Here is a 20,959-nt window from a genome sequence, read left to right on the forward strand (position 1 = left end):
CTATTTGAAATATACTATTCGACGAATACTAATTAATTTTTTGGTGCGCTTACTACCAGCCGGCGCAAAAATAGGGACGTACAGCAGAGATGTAAGAAAAGAGGACATATTGGGCCGATGCTGCCTATGTGAAAATGAAGACGTCGAAAGCCCAATTACTCTATTCGTGCTGATTGGCACAAGTATAAGGCATAAGGTTCTGTGAGGCACCTCCTAGCGTTTTCAGCGGGCCGCCTTGTCGCGTTGACACAATGTCTTTGGCTGTAGAAAGGATACCAAGCATCTTCAGAAAGACAATTGGGGTGGTAGAAAACGATCAAAGCGGCGGATCAGCGAGACTTGAACGACATGAACTTTCACGAGTCAGCGATCGGTGAACTCTATAGTTAATAAAAGCCGAAGTCGATGCTCACCTCCTTCCTTGACTTAGGACGTACTGTAAAGTAGGTGTTGGGCGGTGACCTATTTCTAGCAAGCAAATAGCAGCGAAGCGGCCTTGTTTAATAGCGGTTCGAGCGAAAGAACATATCCAATCGCAAAAGCATTCGGTCCTATGGAATTTTTTATTCGCTCATGGTCAACTCATGACTGTATGTACACAGACGCATACGCCCATATCGAGTTTATCAATCTACTGCTGCTGCTGCTGCTGCTGCTGCGATGGCGGCGGCGGCGGCCACTACTACAGCGTAGAATTCAGTGCTTGTACTCGGGTAGTTTAGGGGTGTATTTAGTCACCATGAAGTGGGTCCTTATGAGATCCCTGCAGATTTGTTGATTAATAAGGTCACAGTGTGTGCAAATAAAAGAACGAAACAAACAAATTTTTTGTTAGAGAAACACGTGGAGAAGTGTACGATTAGAAGAAAAAGGAGCTAGAGGCCAGCACCTACTTAATCATTAACTATCGATTGTTGATATTTTCATTGATAGTCGACACAAGGTTATGATCTTAATGAATCGTCACTGGCTGCTAGAACCGTATATCAATCAGTAGGGTAGTGCGAAGTTTAGCTAGATCGACTGCTGCCTATTTCACGTTACGGGTTTCATACCAGAGGAAACACTGCAATTGTCTATGGTTTCATTTACGCTACGGACAACACATAGGAAACACTTAGATTGAAGTGTTAATTTTCATATAGACGTTCAATTAAAATTAGCCGACCAACGAATTGAGACAGACAATGCTAAAATTACTGAAAATTAGGAATCGTCGTCTTGTTTAGTTACAGCTGTCATCTAACAGAAGTATAGCTTGCTCAGTCACGGAAGAAGAACACAGGTAACGTTAGCGGGTGTAAAAAAGGGAGTCTTAGTAACCCAATAGATTTAAAGTGTATTCTTGGGTTGGGACGGTCCGGTGTCTTATGTCTAACTCCATCGAAATGCAGTTTTTCTCAGCATTCGGTAACAAAGGCAATAACGGTAGGGATCGGGCAAACGCTTTACATCTATCGTAAGTCTGCGATAGTATATAAATGAATAAATCGATTTTAATGAGTTTGTTAGGCTATAGATGTTAGAATAGAATTGCGTTTTTTTTTTTTTTTCTTTTTTTTTTTCGTTTGCATCTCTAATTTTAGAAAGGGGCACTTCGAAACTATTCGTGAACTTTCTTTATACAATCTTTCTTTGAATCGTCTACGTCAAACAAGTAGACAACTGATTGATGTTTGCGAAAATTATGTGTATTCATGATATTATGCACGGTTCAAATACGGCTGGCACTCAGCACCTCAAGTGATCAATGATGTTTTTTCTTCCTCACGTCTGCGAATATATTCAGGTTGACTTTATCTTTGCGTAACACATGTCATCGTGCGTATTGGGCCCCTTGAAATCCGGCCGTAAGAAACTCTCTGTCATCAGCCTGATTTACATCGGCCATCGCGTTAGACCCCCTATACTACATCCTGCTACTGCAGTAAGATGAGAGAAAATCGCTGCAGGAACGCGGTCCAGTCTAGGGTGCATCGTTGTACTTCAGCGATATAAGCGCTTGTCTTCACTGAAACTAGTGCCTTAACCTCGCAGAAATTCAGCTAATGCGTCGAAATTCGCCCATAAGCTCCGAGTAACTATAATGTTCATTTCCACAAGCTGATCTGAGGTTTCGTGAACCTAAACGAAATCGCTAATTAAGAACTAACGGTAGACAAAAAAACAATTGATGTTTTGAGTTATTGAGTGAAAAGTTGATGAGAGTAGGAGTAAGATATGTCGCTTGTATAGAAAAATTAAAGCCCATCGTTTGTATGTGTCACTAGAACAATCCATGATAAATTAGATCGACATATTTTGCAAGATGTAAGGCTATTTTCGGTATCTAGTTATACAGTAATAGATATATAAATATATTTCGCCCAGTGTATATCTGAGTATGTTCTTATATCATTGAAAATTCCAAGAAAACTAAGTACAACTTGTTCATTGAACGATGAAGTAGAAAAGGAAAGATCGAGTTGCAGAATAAGGAGAACGTCCGTCAGAAAAGCACATTACGATTTGCTATAGAGCCTCGATACGGATTAAAAGGCGTAACATCGAGTGTCATGGGCTTTTCTTAGAACTGTGCACACATGTCAGTTACCTTGTTATGTTAAGGACGGTAACAAACCATCTAGAAAGCTGTATCGAATCAGAACATTTATGCGGGAAACGGGGGTGTGGGGGGTTTCCGTTAAGGCAAAACCCTTTGCTCGATGATGCCGATCGTGTAAGCAGTATTTGTGTCGATTAGACCGGATCGGAAGAACTAGAATCTTTCAATGGAGAAACCTTGCAACACAAAGATACGCACCTTTTTGGCTCTCTAGATAATTAGATGATCAGAAGAAAAGTTTCGTGCAGACAAACTTTTTTGCTTATTTATATAATAACAACAATGAACAAAAAGCAATAGCGCGACTCCTTCTTTTGGAGTCTTGTGACGATTTACTAAGCAGCTACAGGTGCTAGCGTTTGTTGTAGGTGTTTCTACTGTAAAACTGATTACCCAATAAAGGGAACAATATCCACCGAAGGACAAATGAGATTACTCTTGTTTGTTTTCTTCCCCGAAGTGTATACTAAATCCGTTCGGACAAAAATTCTCAATCTTTCTGTCCAAGTTGGCCATCATGAATTAGATAAACACACTCTTTATTCGTCATTGGGTACGCATGCAAGTTTGCACTGATCGCTTCCGTGATACAAAAACAATCGATTTACATGTTGGTAAGGTTTTGAAGTTTGATTTTAGAGCCTATACTGCCAGCTGTGTATGCTCGTTTTGTATATATAAAAAAAAAAAAAAACATCTATATAAAAAGATTAGTCTCGTTTAGTTAATCTCCAGTGAACATGTATGAAACACTGGTGGAATAGGCTGGTGCAAACGTATACCATCTGGTTGCACGTTTTGAAAAGGGGAAACGTATGGCCTCATTTTAATTTAGATTTAGTAGATTTTGTTCGTGCTCAAATCAATCACACAAAAGATGAATCAAAAATGAAGTGAGATAGTTAATCTTAAACAGTAATAATGTTAGCACAATTTTTAGAGGATTTGGACATTTCTACAACAAGCTTCTATTTCAAGTTAACCGATAGTGAAGTTGAACTAATCTCAGTATCAGTCGACCCTGTGTGTTCTGTATCGTATATTATCTATTACAGATTTGACATGTAAAGGACTTCTCTAACATACATATTACCACTGATAGACGAATGATAAAAAAACAAATGCAAAAAAGCCCAAGTAGCGTTTTGGTTAAGTGTCCTTTTGACTTAACCGTTCGTTTAAATCTTGAACTTCCAATAGTCGTTTAATTACAAATGCTATGATACAGATCATGTATCGGATTTGGATATTTCGTCTCAGCCGAATGGTAAAGCCCGCCTAGGCTCTGCTGTGATTTACCCTCGCTAACACTTTATGTAGATTGTTACATCTCGATAGTTAACGGTGCCTATTTGCTGATCAGGCCAGCAGCTGTTGTTCTGGCTATGCTGTCGTTCTTACCTGATATTCCTGCAGACGTGTGTAGAGAAAAGGCAGTAGATCATTGGATTGGCGAGCGAGTTAAGTGGTGCCAACGACTGCATGAATGTTGCCACTGCCGTCGCTGTTTTCCGGTCCTCGATCACCGCATAGCCATAGACCTGTAGCAGGTCGTAGATCATGTACGGACTCCAGCACAGCACGAATACTGATAGCGTCAACAAATTACATCGGACGACATTGGAGACCATTGTGAGGTGGAGTAGAGTGCAGCACGATGTCAAAATAGCAGCAAGAAAAACGAGCAGCGTTGAGCTGGTGAAAACATATACGGCCCCATACTCGAATTCGCACTATTGCTAATGTGATGATAAATATCGTTGCGTAACAAATGGCTATGTAGTGATCAATGTAGGAGGGCATATAGCCTAACTGATACGAAGAAAGCATAAAAAGAGAAACGTAGATCACTAAAAAGGACGTTAAATGTCTCGTTTATTAAGTCGTACCATACAGAGAAGACACTAAAATATCAGCATAGATTACTGTTCGCTAGCAAGACTTGTAGACGAGTCTATCCCGTTTCTAGGTATATCCTCTTTTAAGGATCTATCATAGATACTGCTGTGCCACGTACTCCGGGTTACAGCGATCTTACTGAAAGGACATAGCTGAACGATCCTTTATCAAGTCAGCTGCTTTGCTTGTTAGGCCACTCCTTACAACTTATAATTTGGTACCCGTCTAACTGTTTGCACCAGCCTGTGGATTTTAAGTACTTCCCTCTGACCTCGACTGAAACGCTTTCAGTCAAGTAATTAACATGGCAAACTAATGTTTTACCTTAGGGATCTATTATCATACTCATAGTATGGACAATTATGGAAATAACATCGGCCCCTATTGAAGAATTGAGATTGGAGGTGCAGTCCGCGTATAATTAACATTTTATAAGACAAGAGGCTAATTAAACTACGCGCTAGATCATATCCAGCCTGCATAGGATTTTCACAGTAAATATCGCGCTTGTTGAGTTTAGACTTTTCTAGCGACAACGTCTGAACTGAGTCAAACTTTATTTTGGAAACAATCCTCCTTATGGAGAAGAAAATGGGCTTGATGACACAAATCTTCGCAGTCAGCGCCGCGATCTCCATTGTTCGTAGTTACGGAAATTTTACGGAAGACAAGTTTAACTCATTGAGAGCACAATAACATCCTCTGGGAGATATCTAGTTCCTGCAGTCTATTGGCAGTAACTTAGAAACTGCAAACTATATTTTGCTAAAGTCGTTTTTCATACTCAGAAAAGCATGGTCCATCAGACCAGTAAACAGGGAGAGCTCAGACGCCTAAAATAATCTATAAGCTTCATATGGTGATGTCCGTACTCGACGGCTTAAACCGATCGCTGACTGTCCGACGGGTCAGAAAAATGCATCGAGTTTCCCAATAACGCATTCCACTAGATGGGCAAAAAAAGAAGTCATCGGAAAGTCCTTCTTTTCTTCGTTACAGAGTTGGTTCGGTGACATACTTCGGCATTTAACGGAACAGAGCTAAATGAAAACGCAAGGGCCGGTACATGTTTACTCTTTTTTCTGGTTTGTCTGTTGGCGTTCGAGGGTCATACTTATTTACTATTTCAACTGTTTCAACAGTAACATGACAGACGACGTCAGTTTCGGTGACGAATAGAGACTTAGGTGGCTTATTCAGATTATTATTATTATTTTTTACTGAGGTTCAATCGCACAGGGTCAGGCAGGAGCAGAAGTGGCGAGTTGTTATTAATGTACAATTTACTCTGTTCGTAAAGCAGCTGAGGAAGCAAAGTAACGAGCAAAAACTCCACAAATGTGTTATTAAACTTCATTTGAAAGAAGAGATCAGGCAGCATTTGATAGATGCAGTTACGTTCGTCGTATCTTGCTACAATGAACGTTTCAAAACTACACCTGTAGTAGCATGAGTGTATGACATCGTTAATGTTTGCCGACTAATGATCTCTTGGTTCTTATCGGAAAAAGTCTAATCTTCGGTCCTCTGTCTGACGCACGATCTGTGTTCAACAGATTATAACAAATCAATACAATGTTAGATCTATTAAGAATATTTCAAAAAAAAAAAACCTTTTTATTGTCCAATAATCTACTCATTATCCTGGCGGACGGCCGACAATTGTATCCTTTACTGCAATAAGCGGCGCGATTCGTCACTGATCTGACAAACTATGATTTGGCTAGAGTCTTGGCGTTGCTAATTGTCCACTTGCCTATCGACAGGACAAGTACGCCGTCTGTCTGCCTATCCCTTAAGGCCAAAGAATAGCCTAGTTCGAGTCTAACCAAAAAAAAAAAAAAAAAAAAGCCTATATATTCAATACTCGTTTCAAATTCATTTGATCCGTTGTTCGCTGTCAGTGGACAACGATAATTATTAGTAATGGGTAATTGGGAAAGCCTGCACTGTCCTGAGTTGAAACCGCTCCTGAAATAGACAGTGTACGAATTTAACTAGGGCCGGTTTGTGCACGGCGTAACTAGATTAACAAATGTTTATAACTGCCAGTATGATTTCGGCTGAAACCAACATAACACATCTCTTGCAATGATTTTAGCGCTGATGTATGCGTATACGTAAATATTCGCGAATGAAATGTTTGAAAATTAAGTTTCTGTTGATAACCAACACTGCACTATCATCGTTTTACCACAATAACCGATCAAACCTAAACACTTGAATACTCGACCGTAAAAAAGTACGTAAGCGTTTTTCGAAGACGTGACATTCAAACTCAATGCAAACCGGAGTTTTGAGACAGTCCTCCCAGAGCTCTGCCAACGCTCTTGGTAACTGTACGAAACTCTTGCAAAAGCGACCTCGACCTATTGCCGCTATCCTCTACGTTATAGGACCCTCCCCGCATTACACCGGCCTAAAATGTGCGATCGTCTTTCAGTGTTTCCAAAAAGTAAAGCCGCATGCGGCGTCGTAGTGAAAAAATACTAATTGGCATTGGGGAAGAAATACTGGCCTATTGCCACGATCAGTTAAAAGAGAGGCCATGCATCTCTCGTTGGCCGTTAGGTTAAGCGAGACTCTGCGATAATGCAGCAGTAACATGGCTGCCCTGTACTAGTCAAAGGTCGAAGCCGGACATTTCGATACGTTTCATTTTGATGCTGATAAGGGTCCGCTGTCTAAACGAATGTTTAACAGTGGTACCAAGTCGATAGAATTCTAAATGTCATATTTATTTAATCCTATAAAAGGACTCGATCGCTGTACCGTTAAGACAATAGACAGCTTTCCGAGCATGGACCTTGCCTCATGTATCAAGCCTATCTATCTTTTTTTGCTCTCCATATCTGATGCACACGACTTTGTTCTGTGAGCGGCCTAATATATTCACTGTACTGTGATTGGCGAAGAAATCAGAAACTTTAGTAAATCGATGACAGCATTGTCCGACCTTGATATCAAAGATCCGTCATTACACGAGTTCGAATAACGTATTTAAACTTTTTTCACGTAAACGTCAATTAAAACATAACAGAACTTTATATTAAAGGTGGATCGCTTTAGAAACTGCTGATTATTGAAATTTCCCTCTATCTTTCCGGCGTGAATTGAATAAGGTGTCAAACACGTTGGACAGTAAACACGCTCACTTACATGCACGCACCTGGGATACCTTTGGCTATTTTTACCATGCAAATAGGTCATCTAAATCACTTTTTTGCTTTAGCATCAAAGATTGAAAGTTGTAGCTTTAATTAGCTGGATTTTCGTTAACAGACCTATGAAGCGGCGCGATACTCATCACATGTCATAGAAATCATTTACCAACGCTGAGACTTGAACTGGCAATGACCGCATGTTTACGGTTAGGCACGCAAAAACGCGATTTGCCACCCAGTCTATGCCCTCTGCGTGTATATCAAAACGTGTGTTATAAGGCAGGTTTCTCACGTGGCCAGTGCTTAATTCCGGCAATCCTGCACAGTAAATTTCACAGTAGATTTCATAGCTTGTGAACAATGCACTACCGATAGAAGCTATCATATCGATCGCACTGAAGTACGAGCCATTCTCAAAAGTCATTATCCTAACAACTGTGGAATATATATATATATCATGTATACAATGCGTGTCTAACTTCGGTCAGCTTCAGTATAACCTTTACTTCCCTTTAGCTGCCTACATCGACCGAAATATAAGAGATACATGTTTCTATATAGGAATACAGACTTTGTGATTGACCAAGACGGAATCGACAAGAAAGAAGCATTCTTCCTATAAATATGCGCGTTCTGACGACCTTGTAGTGTACACATGTAAGTACATCGAACAAATTTATGAAGTGTATATATTTGTTTGTTGTGTTTACGGGACTGACTTTCAGCCAACTGGCTAAAAATTACTTTTATTTTGTAAGAGCAAGTTTCTTTTAAATAAGCCAGAACTTCGGAGTTTTCAACTGAAAGGAGCGATTGGTCAACACTGCCTAGGGGCACCGTATGTATGTATGTATCGGACAGCATACCGAAAGCCTATAGAGTAGCTCGTATTGTTATTCGTTAGCGTATGAGTTTGTTGTGATTTTTAGCCCGTGTGTAAAACAGCTGCGTATTTCAAATGGTGTGACCGACATACGTGTGTCAGAGTACGTCATTTATTAGACAAATACACTACGAGTCGGTGCGTTCAATTCATGTTTTTTTTTTTTTTTATTACTACTACCCGCGTGTATGTATGATTCTCTCGAGGATCTTACCAAATACGATAATTAGAGTCATTTTGATTGTTTTAATCTTCGCTTTCGGAATGATTCCTCGGGAAGATGCACGTTTACTTTCCGTATCGCTGTTCGTACCACCTGAAGAGTGGCAGCTTTTTTGACTCTTTGTTGAGACACCACCTAAAAAAGCATACGAGCGATAGAAATCTTCCAGCGACTAGGAGTGTTAAGCCCTATATAGAGAAAATCCATCCAGTGGTTCCGTTAACTGGCCAAGCGAGCATAATGGATGCAGCGATACTTACTTCATATTTAGATCTGCTCATAACTTAAGTAAATACCAAATAAACATACTAATATGGTATATAGTATGTTTATTTGATATTTACTGGTATCTATGTTTATTGCGAATGCATAATGAAAATGATTTACCGTGCTTGTGTACCTTTGAATTTAAATTACAGGTAAAAACGACTCTGTATACATGCAGGTGCAAGCACTTACCAACGGAAAGACTGGACTTTGAGACCTTGCTGCTGGTGAGGCTACTCTTAGGATATGAGAGCACCTTGGACTTCGTCCAGATAGTATACACAATGATGGAATAGCATGCCGCAATGATGATTGTTGGGATGAAGAATAATGAAACCGCTACGAGCGTCATATACAGCTGCGAGTAAGACAAAACAGCCTGAGAAGAAGACCTAGATCGGGGTTATCATCAGCGAATGAATCATTGACACGGCCCAGAAGAGGCCTTTTATTAAAATCCACAGCCCTTCATAGGATGAACCAGTTGGATTTTCCTAATCAGCAATTTTTATTTCGTACAAATAGGCCACTTTAAAATGTGTCGGGGATTATTGCAGACGAGTGACTGCATAGAGTAGGTCAATTTCTAGAACAAAGTTAGCAGCTGTACCGGAAATGCACGTCTGTTGCTCTTACGTCTTTTTTTCGAAAGTAACTTTTTGTAATTATTATTAATAAAGTTAGTTTATCTGTCATGATAAACGTCTTAAATTTTTTACTGGAATATCGTTGGAGAAAACTTATGTTTCGAAAAAACATCAGATTACATAATAAAAATAATCGTATGACTAGATCAAAGGAGAAATAGAAAATGGGTCTCAAAAATCCAAGGGGCGGATACGTGAAAGAACGTCAAAATGTTTGTTTGTTACCTTCCAATGATCCGCCGATAAATCTATCCAGCATTGTTTACGCTCTTTGACTACTGCTTCATGGTTGATGAATAAAGCTGGCGTTGAAAGAAGAAAGCTTAGAAACCAGGCCGTTGTTACTAGCCAGCGGGCGCGCTTCCCTAGAAGAAAAACACATAAACTCTATTGAGAATCGTTTTGTCCAGTGACTGTGAAAACTAAACCCTATTCTATTTTCAGTTATATTAAAATATAGTTAATATTTATTATGGTTTAATTTTATTTTGTGCTTTCGTTACTAAATGCAAGCTTTCCATTACTTTACATGAAAATAGTTTACATATTTACACAGCATAATTGTTCGATAAAGAACTGTAGCATCAATCGATCTCACATTCAGCCTTCTATCGCTGTACGGACAAAACAAAGGCTACCTTAATTTAGGCATAGCTTCCTTTTTTAAAAAAAAAACCTTCGACGTTCATATTCAGTTAGATTCTTTGAAACAAACTTACAGCGTAATCGTTTTGGTGTCAAGATGCTTTTTTCATACGAAAGGCTTTTAACGTTGTGATAAGAAAGCGGTAATCGATCATCCACGTTGAGTTTAAGTTCAATTCCTAACTTTAATTTTGAATGATATAAAGTTTTATCAGTAAGTAACGATAGACGAATGAGCTCGATATAAGTGTAAGCCATTTTTCGTAACAGCTCGCTGAACACTCTGCATCGCGCACTCTCTGTACTCTGTATGCATGTATGTCAGATTGAGATTGAGTAATTTACGGCATAACGTCTCTATTGGCCTGTTCGTTAACTCTTAAGTTCACGTGAAATTTATCCCTTTGTTTTTCCCTATCACAGCTAACTTACATACGTGTATCAGTGCACACCTAATATTCATCCGTTTAGCATTAGCTTGGATGCGGCAGGAATTCGAAGGGCACAAGGACAGAGGCCAAAAAGTCAACGCGCCATTCAGATATTAACTAGCACACTTCTACAGATATAATTTATAGCCAAGTATAGGTCAAAATGCATATTTGAGCGCCATATACGTCCCAAACTTATACTGAACTTATATTCTTTTGTGTGTCATGCGCATTCTATTCTAGTAGGATCTATCGGCACGTGGGCGATATAAAGCCCTGTAATCCGTCATAATGTTTAACTATCCAATGCATAGAATACTGCGTATATACATACATATATATATTACAGGTCTGTTTATACTTATGACTGCTAATAATACGGCAGGCAGGATTTTTATTTCTGCTATTGTAGAGCCCTTTCCATTTACTTAGAACTGCTTGCACTGTTGTTGCGTCCTCTCCGGCATGGCTGTGCTGCCTTATTAAAAACAGCAGCGGCAATCCTAACGATCACCACCCCTCATAATCGTCTTAATTAGCGATGTCGAAGACGTCACAGGAGTCCATTCATTGACAAATACGAGACTTTGTTAATTCTCCTTTTTTCCGCTGTGAAAACTTTTAAAGCAGCTTTGTTCTCAGGAATGTTATGGTTAATCCTGTCAAAGATTAACGCAATTAACAAGGGACGAAGATACTCAAACTGTCTTGATCTGTCCACTGGGCTCCTGAAGCACTTAGCAATACTGTTGTAGGCACCGATGCGGGACCCAGCAAACACAATCCCAAGGGCCCGTTAAACGACGGGCGCAACGGCGTCCCTGCACTTGCTTCGCAGGGTGCGATACCCGTATATCAGGGCGAAACACATCTTCTAGCGTACAGCGGCATGCATTGGCTTGTCGCCATGGTAGTGAGGTGCTACTCGATGGGCAGATTTCTGGCTGGTTTTCCTTGACTTAAAGGCAAATGTTCTACTTACCTGCAGACTCATTTTGATGGGAGGACTCCTCGGTCAATTGTTAACCCTTAAACCCAATACGTACTTGAATAACCTTTTCTTGTGCTTTCTTTGTAGACCTTTATATGTTCTTTTATAACGCTACTTTAGGTACGTACGAGGGGGTAGCTTTGTCGAATCCCTACGAGCATGATACGATAATCCTATCATGTCAACTCTATACTATTATTACATGCACTACAGAATGCAGTGATATCCCCTATATAATGTGTGTCAATTCCTAAGGACCACAAGAATTGTGACGCATTTTTAGTGTAGGCAAGAAAGTAAATATTTCCACATATACTAGGGTAAATCTTTCTTTCAAGCACTGGGCATTCGCTTTATTTTAACGTTCCAAGCGTTACACAATGAAGATCACCATGCGCAACGATGTTATCATTCTGCCACAAAGCGTGGCATCGCATTTTTGTGTCGTTGTATTTTCTAAGGTGTGCACGATAGTATAAAAAATCTCAAATTCAAACCCCAAATGTTTGATCACGTAACGTTAAAGCAGTTTAGTGTTAGGACCTTTTTACGCCAATCTTTGTTTTCAGTTGGCTTCTATTCGGTCTTAGTATCTGTTCACTCCAGTCGGCAGGACGTATAGATGCAATGAAGATTGCTCACAGAAGGGTTAACAGGTCAGCGTACACGAGAAGTGAAAATATCGGAACATCCTGAAGCGTTTGGTGTGCAGGTAGAAAATGGGTCCCTCGGGATGCTAATAGGAACTCTCACGCTTACGCTCAAAGGGCCGCCGAACCCTGCGACTGGGAAAACTAATATTATACCCTGCTGGTTTTTGATGTCATTGAAAACTGAAAGTCAGGTCGATTATACGGCATTTTCTGTAGCTGTCCATCCATTAGTGGCATACCTCGTCTCATACGGAAAGCCCAGTTCTGTTGGGACACGAACATTCTGTGTGAATTGATCCCTCAATACCGGCTGGAAGGATAGATATAGCACTTAATCGCTTCTGTCAGTATTGTAGCTATGACCACCATCCGGATAGCTATAACAGACAAGTTTTCTGCCACGTAAAATTCGTGATTCGAAACCCGCAGTTAGGTTTGAAGAAGAGAAGGCTAAAGGAAAAAGAGGACTACATTACTTAGGAGGTGCAAAATTAACCTAATAATTAATGAAACGACAACAATAATTACAAATAAATAATTACGGTATTATTATAATAGAGTTTCTCGTTATGTGGAAAAATCAGACGAGGTTCAACTAATGATCTAACAATAATGATAGTGGCCCGTTTGCAGATGAATTTATTACAAGCACTGTCTTTGCAATCCTGCATGGGAACGATGCTGGTCTGATTCGTATGCTATAGCCCGTATCCTTGACAAATATCGGTGCTTGAGTCTGCTGTACGTGAGAAAGCCTTGAGCAGACGCGCTAGGTGAAGCTGATTAAATGGGCTACTTTTCATGACCGACCCTGTGTGCTTCTTAACACGCTTTAATTTTATCCCGTATAAGGGGTAGGCAAAATTAGCACGGCCTGCCGATTTCAATGCAAACTAATGTATTCTTCGTAAAATACCTTAACAGGCTTTGATTCTATTGTTTAGTCTATTGTAACGACTTGAACCATAATATCTCTATTACCGTATTTGGGGCTCAAGTTATAGTTTGAACTATATTTATTCGATAGTGGCAAACACTGCATACATTACTAAGTTGTCTATGTCGTATTATATTCTAAATATGAGTTTACACAATTCGTCCATTTCTCATAATAGCTTCGCTGAGAACAAGCAAAAAATAAGGTAAGCTGTACCTAAGCTTCAATAATCTATTCCTTTTCGTTTGCTATGCCGTCTTTATTCTTCACGCTTCCCAGCAAAATGATGAGATAGACATAAATCTGCTAAATAGCCAACGATATGATCCGTTTCCCTCATTAAAACACTTGCTTTCTAACGAGAGCTTCAATTTCACACGTCTTTTGGATGTTCCAGCTTCGACATCATCTAACAGCGTTTACTGATATAGCAAAAGCAGCTGCTGTACTTAGACAAAGAACTCACCGTCAGCTTTAGAACATTTGATTGATTGATTGATTGATTGCTGGAAACGCCACCGGGCAAACATCACGCGTGTAGAGGCAAAAATTTGAAAGAAGTCACTAACATCTACTGACTAAGTTTCTTTTTTTGTAGGTATTGAAAATATTTGAACGGAGTCTACAATAAAAGACTTTACAGGGTTATAACAGTATCTACTGCATTTAGGCAGCTGATTTGAACCGGATTTGGTTTGACTACGATATATTTTTCGGTCCTAGAAGAAAGGCATTTATGAAAGCTTAAAAGCAACTCGAGGGCTAGAAAATTAGAAGCAATCTTGCAGTTAATCTTGTTCGTTATAAAACGGTTTAGTCTGTTTTTGTGGGGTTGTATCCGCGCATGTTAGCTGGCGTGCACTGATCGTGTAAAATATCAGTGGTTAACAGATCAGATAATAAATATGACAACAATAATAAGATACGTACATTTCGATATAAACAGATATTATCAAAACATTAGATATATTAGCGTGTTCCACAACGTGCCATAAGGTAAAGGGCTTTAAATAACTAACAAGACTTAGTTTTGGCAATGGCTATTTGTAACTACTTACTGTCATGTGTTCTCACATGTTGACTCAATAAGAAAAAATGTATTCCACATATATATATATATATATATCTAGCTGAAAAAAACTACTATTATATCCGGTTTCTGAGGCTCTTCACACAACTTTCAGAGTTATGACGAAACGAAGTTATCAGGTCACTGCAAAAAATATTTTCCGCTTTCATTCTAAAATTCGGATGGATATAGCAAACAGTTTAGATGGAACTGGTCGACTCTTTGCTTGCGCGAGTTTTTCGTCGAGTTTGTTCAGAGATCTGCTTTGAGATCGTGGATTTCGGAAAGCCCTCAGCAGCGCTCTGCCGACAAAACTGATCTTCAAGGCCAACAATCTGTATTAACGTTGCAATGCTTCCTAAGCCAAATTCGTGTTTTTTACGTAAAAGCAGAATAAGCAACTTAGTTGACAAATTCAACATGTCGGCAAACTTTCTCTGTCTAAATAGGATAAAGCCTCACGTATACAGTCACTCTGACGTTTTTGTTCTTTGTTACTAAAGACGTCAACGAAATGACGTTGATCCTCTTCCCGAGAGAACTACCAGCGTTTGAAGGTTATGTCTTGAAATAATCGACGACAATGGTTATCGTTGATGATCCCAAAAAGATTTGCAGCATCGCTTCCGCCTCGCAAAACTAAAAAAAGCGTTGCAGGCAGTAGGAGTGGAGAACGAATACTCAGGGTTTTGCATCTTACTCTAGAAAATCGAGAAGACACTTTCATATATTTTCTTCTCGTAACAAATATTAGCGAAGAAATGGGTATTTCGCCTTTTTTTTGTTGCATTGAGTGTCATTGCAGGTATCCGCTGGTTAGTTACTGGCTTGCTTTCGAACATAAACTACCGCCGATCCTTGTGATTCCGATTCTAGTTACGATGTTTTATAATTGCAGGCAAAGGTGGTAATGTGATTTATGAGTCGCGCTACGTTGGTAAGCACCGAAAGCGAGACGGCTACCTGCAATTACAGGGTAAGGACTCCTGAAGCTAATCCGTATAGTTAAGGTTGGCCGAGTTTGAATGTTGAGGACTGGAGAAGAGACTGAGCATATAGGTGCTGTACGAGCAGTCGAGACCATGTTTTCTCTAGAGCTGCTAAACAAGGATACTATCCAAAGTCCATTCTGTGCATCAGTCTGGTCGCGTTATTCTCATTGATTTGAGACTTGGCAAAAATAAGACTAATGGCATAAAACTCTGCTGGACGGCTGAAGTAGTCCATACGGACAACCGAAAAATGAATGAAGTAAGGATCTCCTGATTCTACCTGTTTACAGAAGATCTTCTTCATTATATAGTCGCACTCGTGCTATCGACCAAAAACGTTCTGGCAAGAAACATATCACGACTAGGCTCAAATTGAAGCAGCACAATTTTCTCTATGAAGTAGTTGACGGCAGTCGAGATGGCGAAGCTCGAAACACTTCGAGTTCACGCGACAGTAAGGCGTTACGTATAATGCTAAAATTACCTCAGCCGTACTCATATAATGACATGCAGTTTAGTAGTGTAGATATTTTTTGTGTAGGATACTTACAACCACCTGAGAAATTCATAGGGTGGGTTATGGCATCGTAACGATCAATGCTAAGCGCCACTAAGACATACGTTGAGCTGTATGTAACCACTACCTGCAAGGAAAAAGCGTAAAATATTCGAGAATTAGAACATTTTCTCGTTTTTTTTCTCTTACAGCCTTTCACTTGTATCGTTTAAAAAGCGACCTTTAATATTAATCATGGCAAGACGGAACAAGGGACGTGCGCGTAAAAACCCTTCTTGGATATACATATCTATAGTTTTAATAATGTGCACTCTGTCAGCGCGTACGCGAAAATTACTGGGTTTTTAGTAATGCTGTTTTATGTCTTCTATATTCCTATGTAAATCCCGAGTATAATTTCAAGTCGTAGAGCTATTTCAATTAGCGCTTGCCGCGCAGCTAATGATAATGTACAGCAGACGCAATCAGAATAAGAGCTATATGTCTCTCTTTGAACTAATTTCAACGCAGATCTCCGGTAAACTGCTTCGTAAACTGACAGAAAGTAGAACAGTGTGTTAAGATCTCAGGCCACGGTAACAGATGAACTAGTGACCTGGAACACTGTTATAGTCAGTGTTAGGCTAGCGCAGTCTTTAAAGACAGGGACTGCCATAAGCAGCATTCATGCAGTTTCAAAGCACCAATGAGGTTAGTTCCCGTCTTTCCTGGATATTGCAAAATAAACTATAGGTTCAACGACCCGAGAGCAAATGAAAACATGTGCCGGAAGCCTGTATCTAAAAGATAAATCTCTCGTTACAAGCTAGAATTAGCAGAAAAGCAGAGGCCTTTTGACTTATTGGCATCATTTGCGATAACGCATTTTGAGGACGTTGGCCTGCAGGAGCCGACACGAAAGTCGATATTACCTTAAATGCAAACTTTACTTTTCCCGGGGGTACACTTGCAATCTCATACTGTGGCATATAATTCGCATTATTCTTCGGTGACATAAACGTTCACCGACCTAGGGGATTTTGTCTTAACGATGATTCTACACCTCCAACATGTCGTATCGCATATCGCGTCTATCCACTGCCGTCGACATGATAAAAACTGTTTACGCTATTGTTTGCCATGAGAAGGTTGACATTGGTCGGTCAGCGCTTACTCGCGCAGTGTGATGCATTTTTATAGAGGAAACTACTTTAAGCTTGTGTTCCATTGTATCGTTTAGGTCCGACTAGCCAAACGAACTCGTTTGCAATAGGAGCCGAACGGTGCAGAAAGGCATTCGTTTATTTTCTTGTACGAAAGTTTTTTACATAGCCTTGTTATTAAAAAAATGATACGTGGACGTGAAAGTAGAAAATAAAAACAAGATTAGCTGCGAATATTCTATTCGTCCTCCTAATGTTTCGTAATAGTCGACGCCACACCGCATTGATGTCTTAGCGCAAAACAAACATATCTATTACTAATCGATATCGTTGTACATATGAAACCGCCTAATCAACCAAAAAAAAAAAATACTCCTAACAAATATATATTTGAAGCCTTAAACAAAACTCTTCATTGCTTATGTAAAAACCAAACGATTTTTCAGGCCTAGCTATTTAAGGCCACACAAATTCTGTGGTAGGTTTCGATGAGTTGCCAAATATGAAATTGGCTGATATCGTTAAAGCCTTCGCTCAATTTCCGCATCTATTTTTTGATCGTAATTAAAAAATAATGAAAAGGTATATATTTTCTGCCATTCTACGCTGCCAGTTAGTTGGGCCTATGTAACTTTACCATTTGTAAATTTTAGTGCATCTCCTGCCCGATGAATAATGAAGAAAATGCCTTTTTTTCCCCATGAAATTTTACCTATCCTGTTGGCATTTAGTCGAAAGAAGTAATGTAGTTACAGAAATACATTCGAGAAGGAAATTTCGTAAAAGAGACGCTTGAGAACAAACAACATCTGTATCCAAATCTGTGCACATGTTTGATAGCAGTAATCAAGCCAGCTTCTGCGGCATACTTTCCTCTAACTCCTTAAACCAATGCCCGTTACACTCTATATTTTGCCTGATATCGTCGCAAGACTCTAAAAGAACGAACGATAGAAAAATTATCGTTGTAAGTTTTCATTAAACTTCTTTCAGATTACTCCAAGATTGATTCAGATGCCTGACCCATTGCTATTACACAAGGCAGATATCTGGCTAGAGGGCTAACACGAAAGTAGCAATGAGTACTAACAGCTTATGGCGTGCATATCGCGTACGTTATATACTCGTGTTATATTGTCATTTTTACAGATTAGCCTTGTTCTGTCTCTGGTGTGGAAATCCTGTCTGTGTGTAGATAGTACTCAAACGTTTACCAATCTTCTTCTACGGGAATCCCGAAACCACAGTGCTCTATGGTACAATTGAGATTGACAGCGTTGACTGACATGCTAGCCGCGCATGTCGAGCAGAATTTTCGATAAAGTACACCACTGTAAACCTAACTCACTGGCCATCAAAAGAACTTCACTAGCTATGCCCGCATTTGATATACTCACAATTGATTAGCAGTTCTCAAAAGATTCGAACAACACTGTTAGTCAAGTATTATTTGTGCTCTAATCACGAAAGCAAACAATACAAACTTCTCGGTGTAACTTTCGCAGGTGTACAGCATCTCGCACAAGAAGTTCCTCTAGAAAAAATGTTATTTAGCCCGGTCGAATATTTAGGCTTCGAAATACGCCCCGAAACTTCGCAACTGGCCACAATGATCATTAGCAACTAGTATTCCGGCAGTTGCAGTTCTTGTACGTGTCATAGGGGCTTCGCAATTTTAGACATGCCTTCCAAACAGACTGTTCCCTACGTATTGAGTTCGATGAACGGAACATAAGTTTGTTTCTCCAAGCCTCATGATTCACAAAATCCTCTTATCGCCTTCATTCCTTACTATTATCAACGAAATTATATGCGATAGTCATCAAAATAACGCCAAGCGACTCGTCTGCTACGTACAAAGGGTCACAAAATCACGAGTTAAGGATAGTTAGTTGCTATAGTTATTTAGATAAGTTGTTTCAATTAGTGCACCACTCATATGATAGACTTGGCCTGTACCGAGTTAAAACAGCGGTGCTAAACCTGCTGCGGAAGTCAATTTCCATGTTTAGTATAGCCTTAAATTGTTTACCAAAGCTAAACCATACAACAGTCTCAAAGATCGTAGCTAGCCTTTACGATTTTACTAGACGATTTGGCCGGATCGAAATTATCTCACTTGATTGTCTTCAGACCTTGGTAGAGTTTGCTTCGATCGAGGGCGTGGCCTGCTGTGTTATAGTTTTTTCAAGGTGGAACAACTTAAATCACTCACCTAAACTCTGCTGCTGCGAAGCAAACGAACCTCAGGGCTCTCGTCTGGTCCTAACTTTGAAAATGCTCCAAGTGTTACAGTTACCAGGTTGACTTCACCCAATATGTTACCAATAATACGCTCTCACATTAAAAACTATTCAAAACAAGAAGTAAAGTCGTAGACAAGACCATTGTGAAATGCCTATTTTACGTGCTTATTTGTTGTAATACAGCTCACTCTAGCACGATACTAAAGACCTTCATTTTCACCTCGGGTTTTTGCTGAAGCAAATAGCATGGGGTCTGTTAACATGCATTAGCGTGCAACAATTGTCAGTATAACAGTTGGACAGATATCTGCGTTTAAGGCACTTTAAGGGCAACTTGGTTCAAAACGTTACTTGTTAATTTTTATCTAATAAAATGGATTTCTGGGCAGTCTCTACCTGGGCGTATTTGACGATTTTGCACATGGCATTACCCGCATGCCATTCCACAGTGATCTTCCATAGGATATCTGTTAGCACATTCACAAGGCCGACCAATAGATCTGCAAACAAAGAGGATTATTACTTTGGAATCGAAGCAGGTATCACGCAAAACTGTTCCAAATGCCCTAAACCAAAAAAAAAACAGATCACAAAAAGGACACTTGTCATTCTTTCATTATATTCGAAAATGTTCTGCTTTAACCTAGCTTTATGAGACCTTGCGATCACCGAAACTATAAAAGTGACGGTTGCGGCTTGATCCTGGACGACTGCATTTTCCTGCGTAAACTAATCACAAAATCGAATAATCACGGTGATTCTTATTATAGTTCAAGCTATTATTTAGCCCTTTTGTCATATAATTACTTTTAAACAGAAACACCCTGATGTACTTGACCCTGACTTCAATAAATAGAACAGAAAAATACATCATTCTAGCACACGGGGGCATCTTAGAAATAATTTGTTCGAATCTAGCTATCACAAAGAAACGCTACAAAGACGAAAATTAACCTAGGATGCCTCAACTGTATCCGCTCCTATAAGCAAATACACGTCTGTATGGTCTAGTTGTAGCTTGTGTTTAATTGTGCTGAGTCATCATAGTGAAGTTAGCGATGAGGCTTGCTAAGGACTAGATCCGTTCTAGGACATTCGAACGCGGTTGGACTTCAACACGAAAAGTTCCTCTACAAGAGCTTACACTTTATCTATTGTGTTAAAGTTGATTTATTTTTCAAATACGCTAATTAAAAGCAGATGTGTACCTACTGTTTTGACAGAGTGCGATCTAAAATCAAGTTACGACCACCCAGTCGGTCGGACGATTAAAATCTCAACGAGCAAAATCACGATTAATGAACGGAACAGCTATTCTGACAACAGCATGTATTTCGGGTTATATCAAGAAGATAGATCAAAAGTTAGATGTTCATAGGTGGTCCACTCTGTATTTTACTTTGTAAGCCGAAAAGTCCATGTCACTACAAAAAAGTAATTGTGTGGGGATTTCACAGCGGCAAATAACCAATTGGTTCTGCTGGGTAGTGATCTGAAGGAGTGATATATCCTTTAGGGTGACAATTCCTTATAGAGGTAGTTACACGACTACGAGTGAAAACGGGTTCCGAATACTGACATCTGAAAGCTCGAACGTACTAATAACGTTACATTTGTACATTAGAATAATAGATATATATCATAGAAG

At 39.6% G+C, this 20,959-nt stretch overlaps 1 protein-coding gene across 17 annotated transcripts in view; it reads right to left on the minus strand.

Annotated features, from left to right (window-relative positions):
• LOC111251071 (cardioacceleratory peptide receptor-like) overlaps positions 1 to 20,959 on the minus strand; it is a 164,171-nt gene that overhangs the window by 21,318 nt on the left and 121,894 nt on the right. For 13 of the 17 annotated variants that reach the window (XR_015328168.1, XR_015328169.1, XM_086989872.1 and 10 more), the window contains 6 exons: positions 19,708 to 19,811; positions 15,957 to 16,050; positions 9,914 to 10,053; positions 9,234 to 9,399; positions 8,766 to 8,909; positions 4,007 to 4,193 (listed from right to left, as the gene is read on the minus strand). Coding sequence is in view for 13 of the 17 variants with exons in the window: in XM_086989872.1 (XP_086845998.1) it covers positions 4,007 to 4,193; positions 8,766 to 8,909; positions 9,234 to 9,399; positions 9,914 to 10,053; positions 15,957 to 16,050; positions 19,708 to 19,811 (835 nt within the window). In the remaining 4 variants the exon portion in view is untranslated. Of the gene's footprint in view, positions 1 to 535; positions 764 to 4,006; positions 4,194 to 8,765; positions 8,910 to 9,233; positions 9,400 to 9,913; positions 10,054 to 15,956; positions 16,051 to 19,707; positions 19,812 to 20,779; positions 20,893 to 20,959 lie in introns of those variants that run through there. The other 4 variants (XR_015328170.1, XR_015328171.1, XM_086989874.1 and 1 more) reach the window with 3 other exon arrangements.

Source organism: Varroa destructor, unplaced genomic scaffold (assembly GCF_002443255.2).
Source record: "Varroa destructor unplaced genomic scaffold, Vdes_3.0 BEIS01000005.1, whole genome shotgun sequence".
NCBI lineage: Eukaryota > Metazoa > Arthropoda > Arachnida > Mesostigmata > Varroidae > Varroa > Varroa destructor.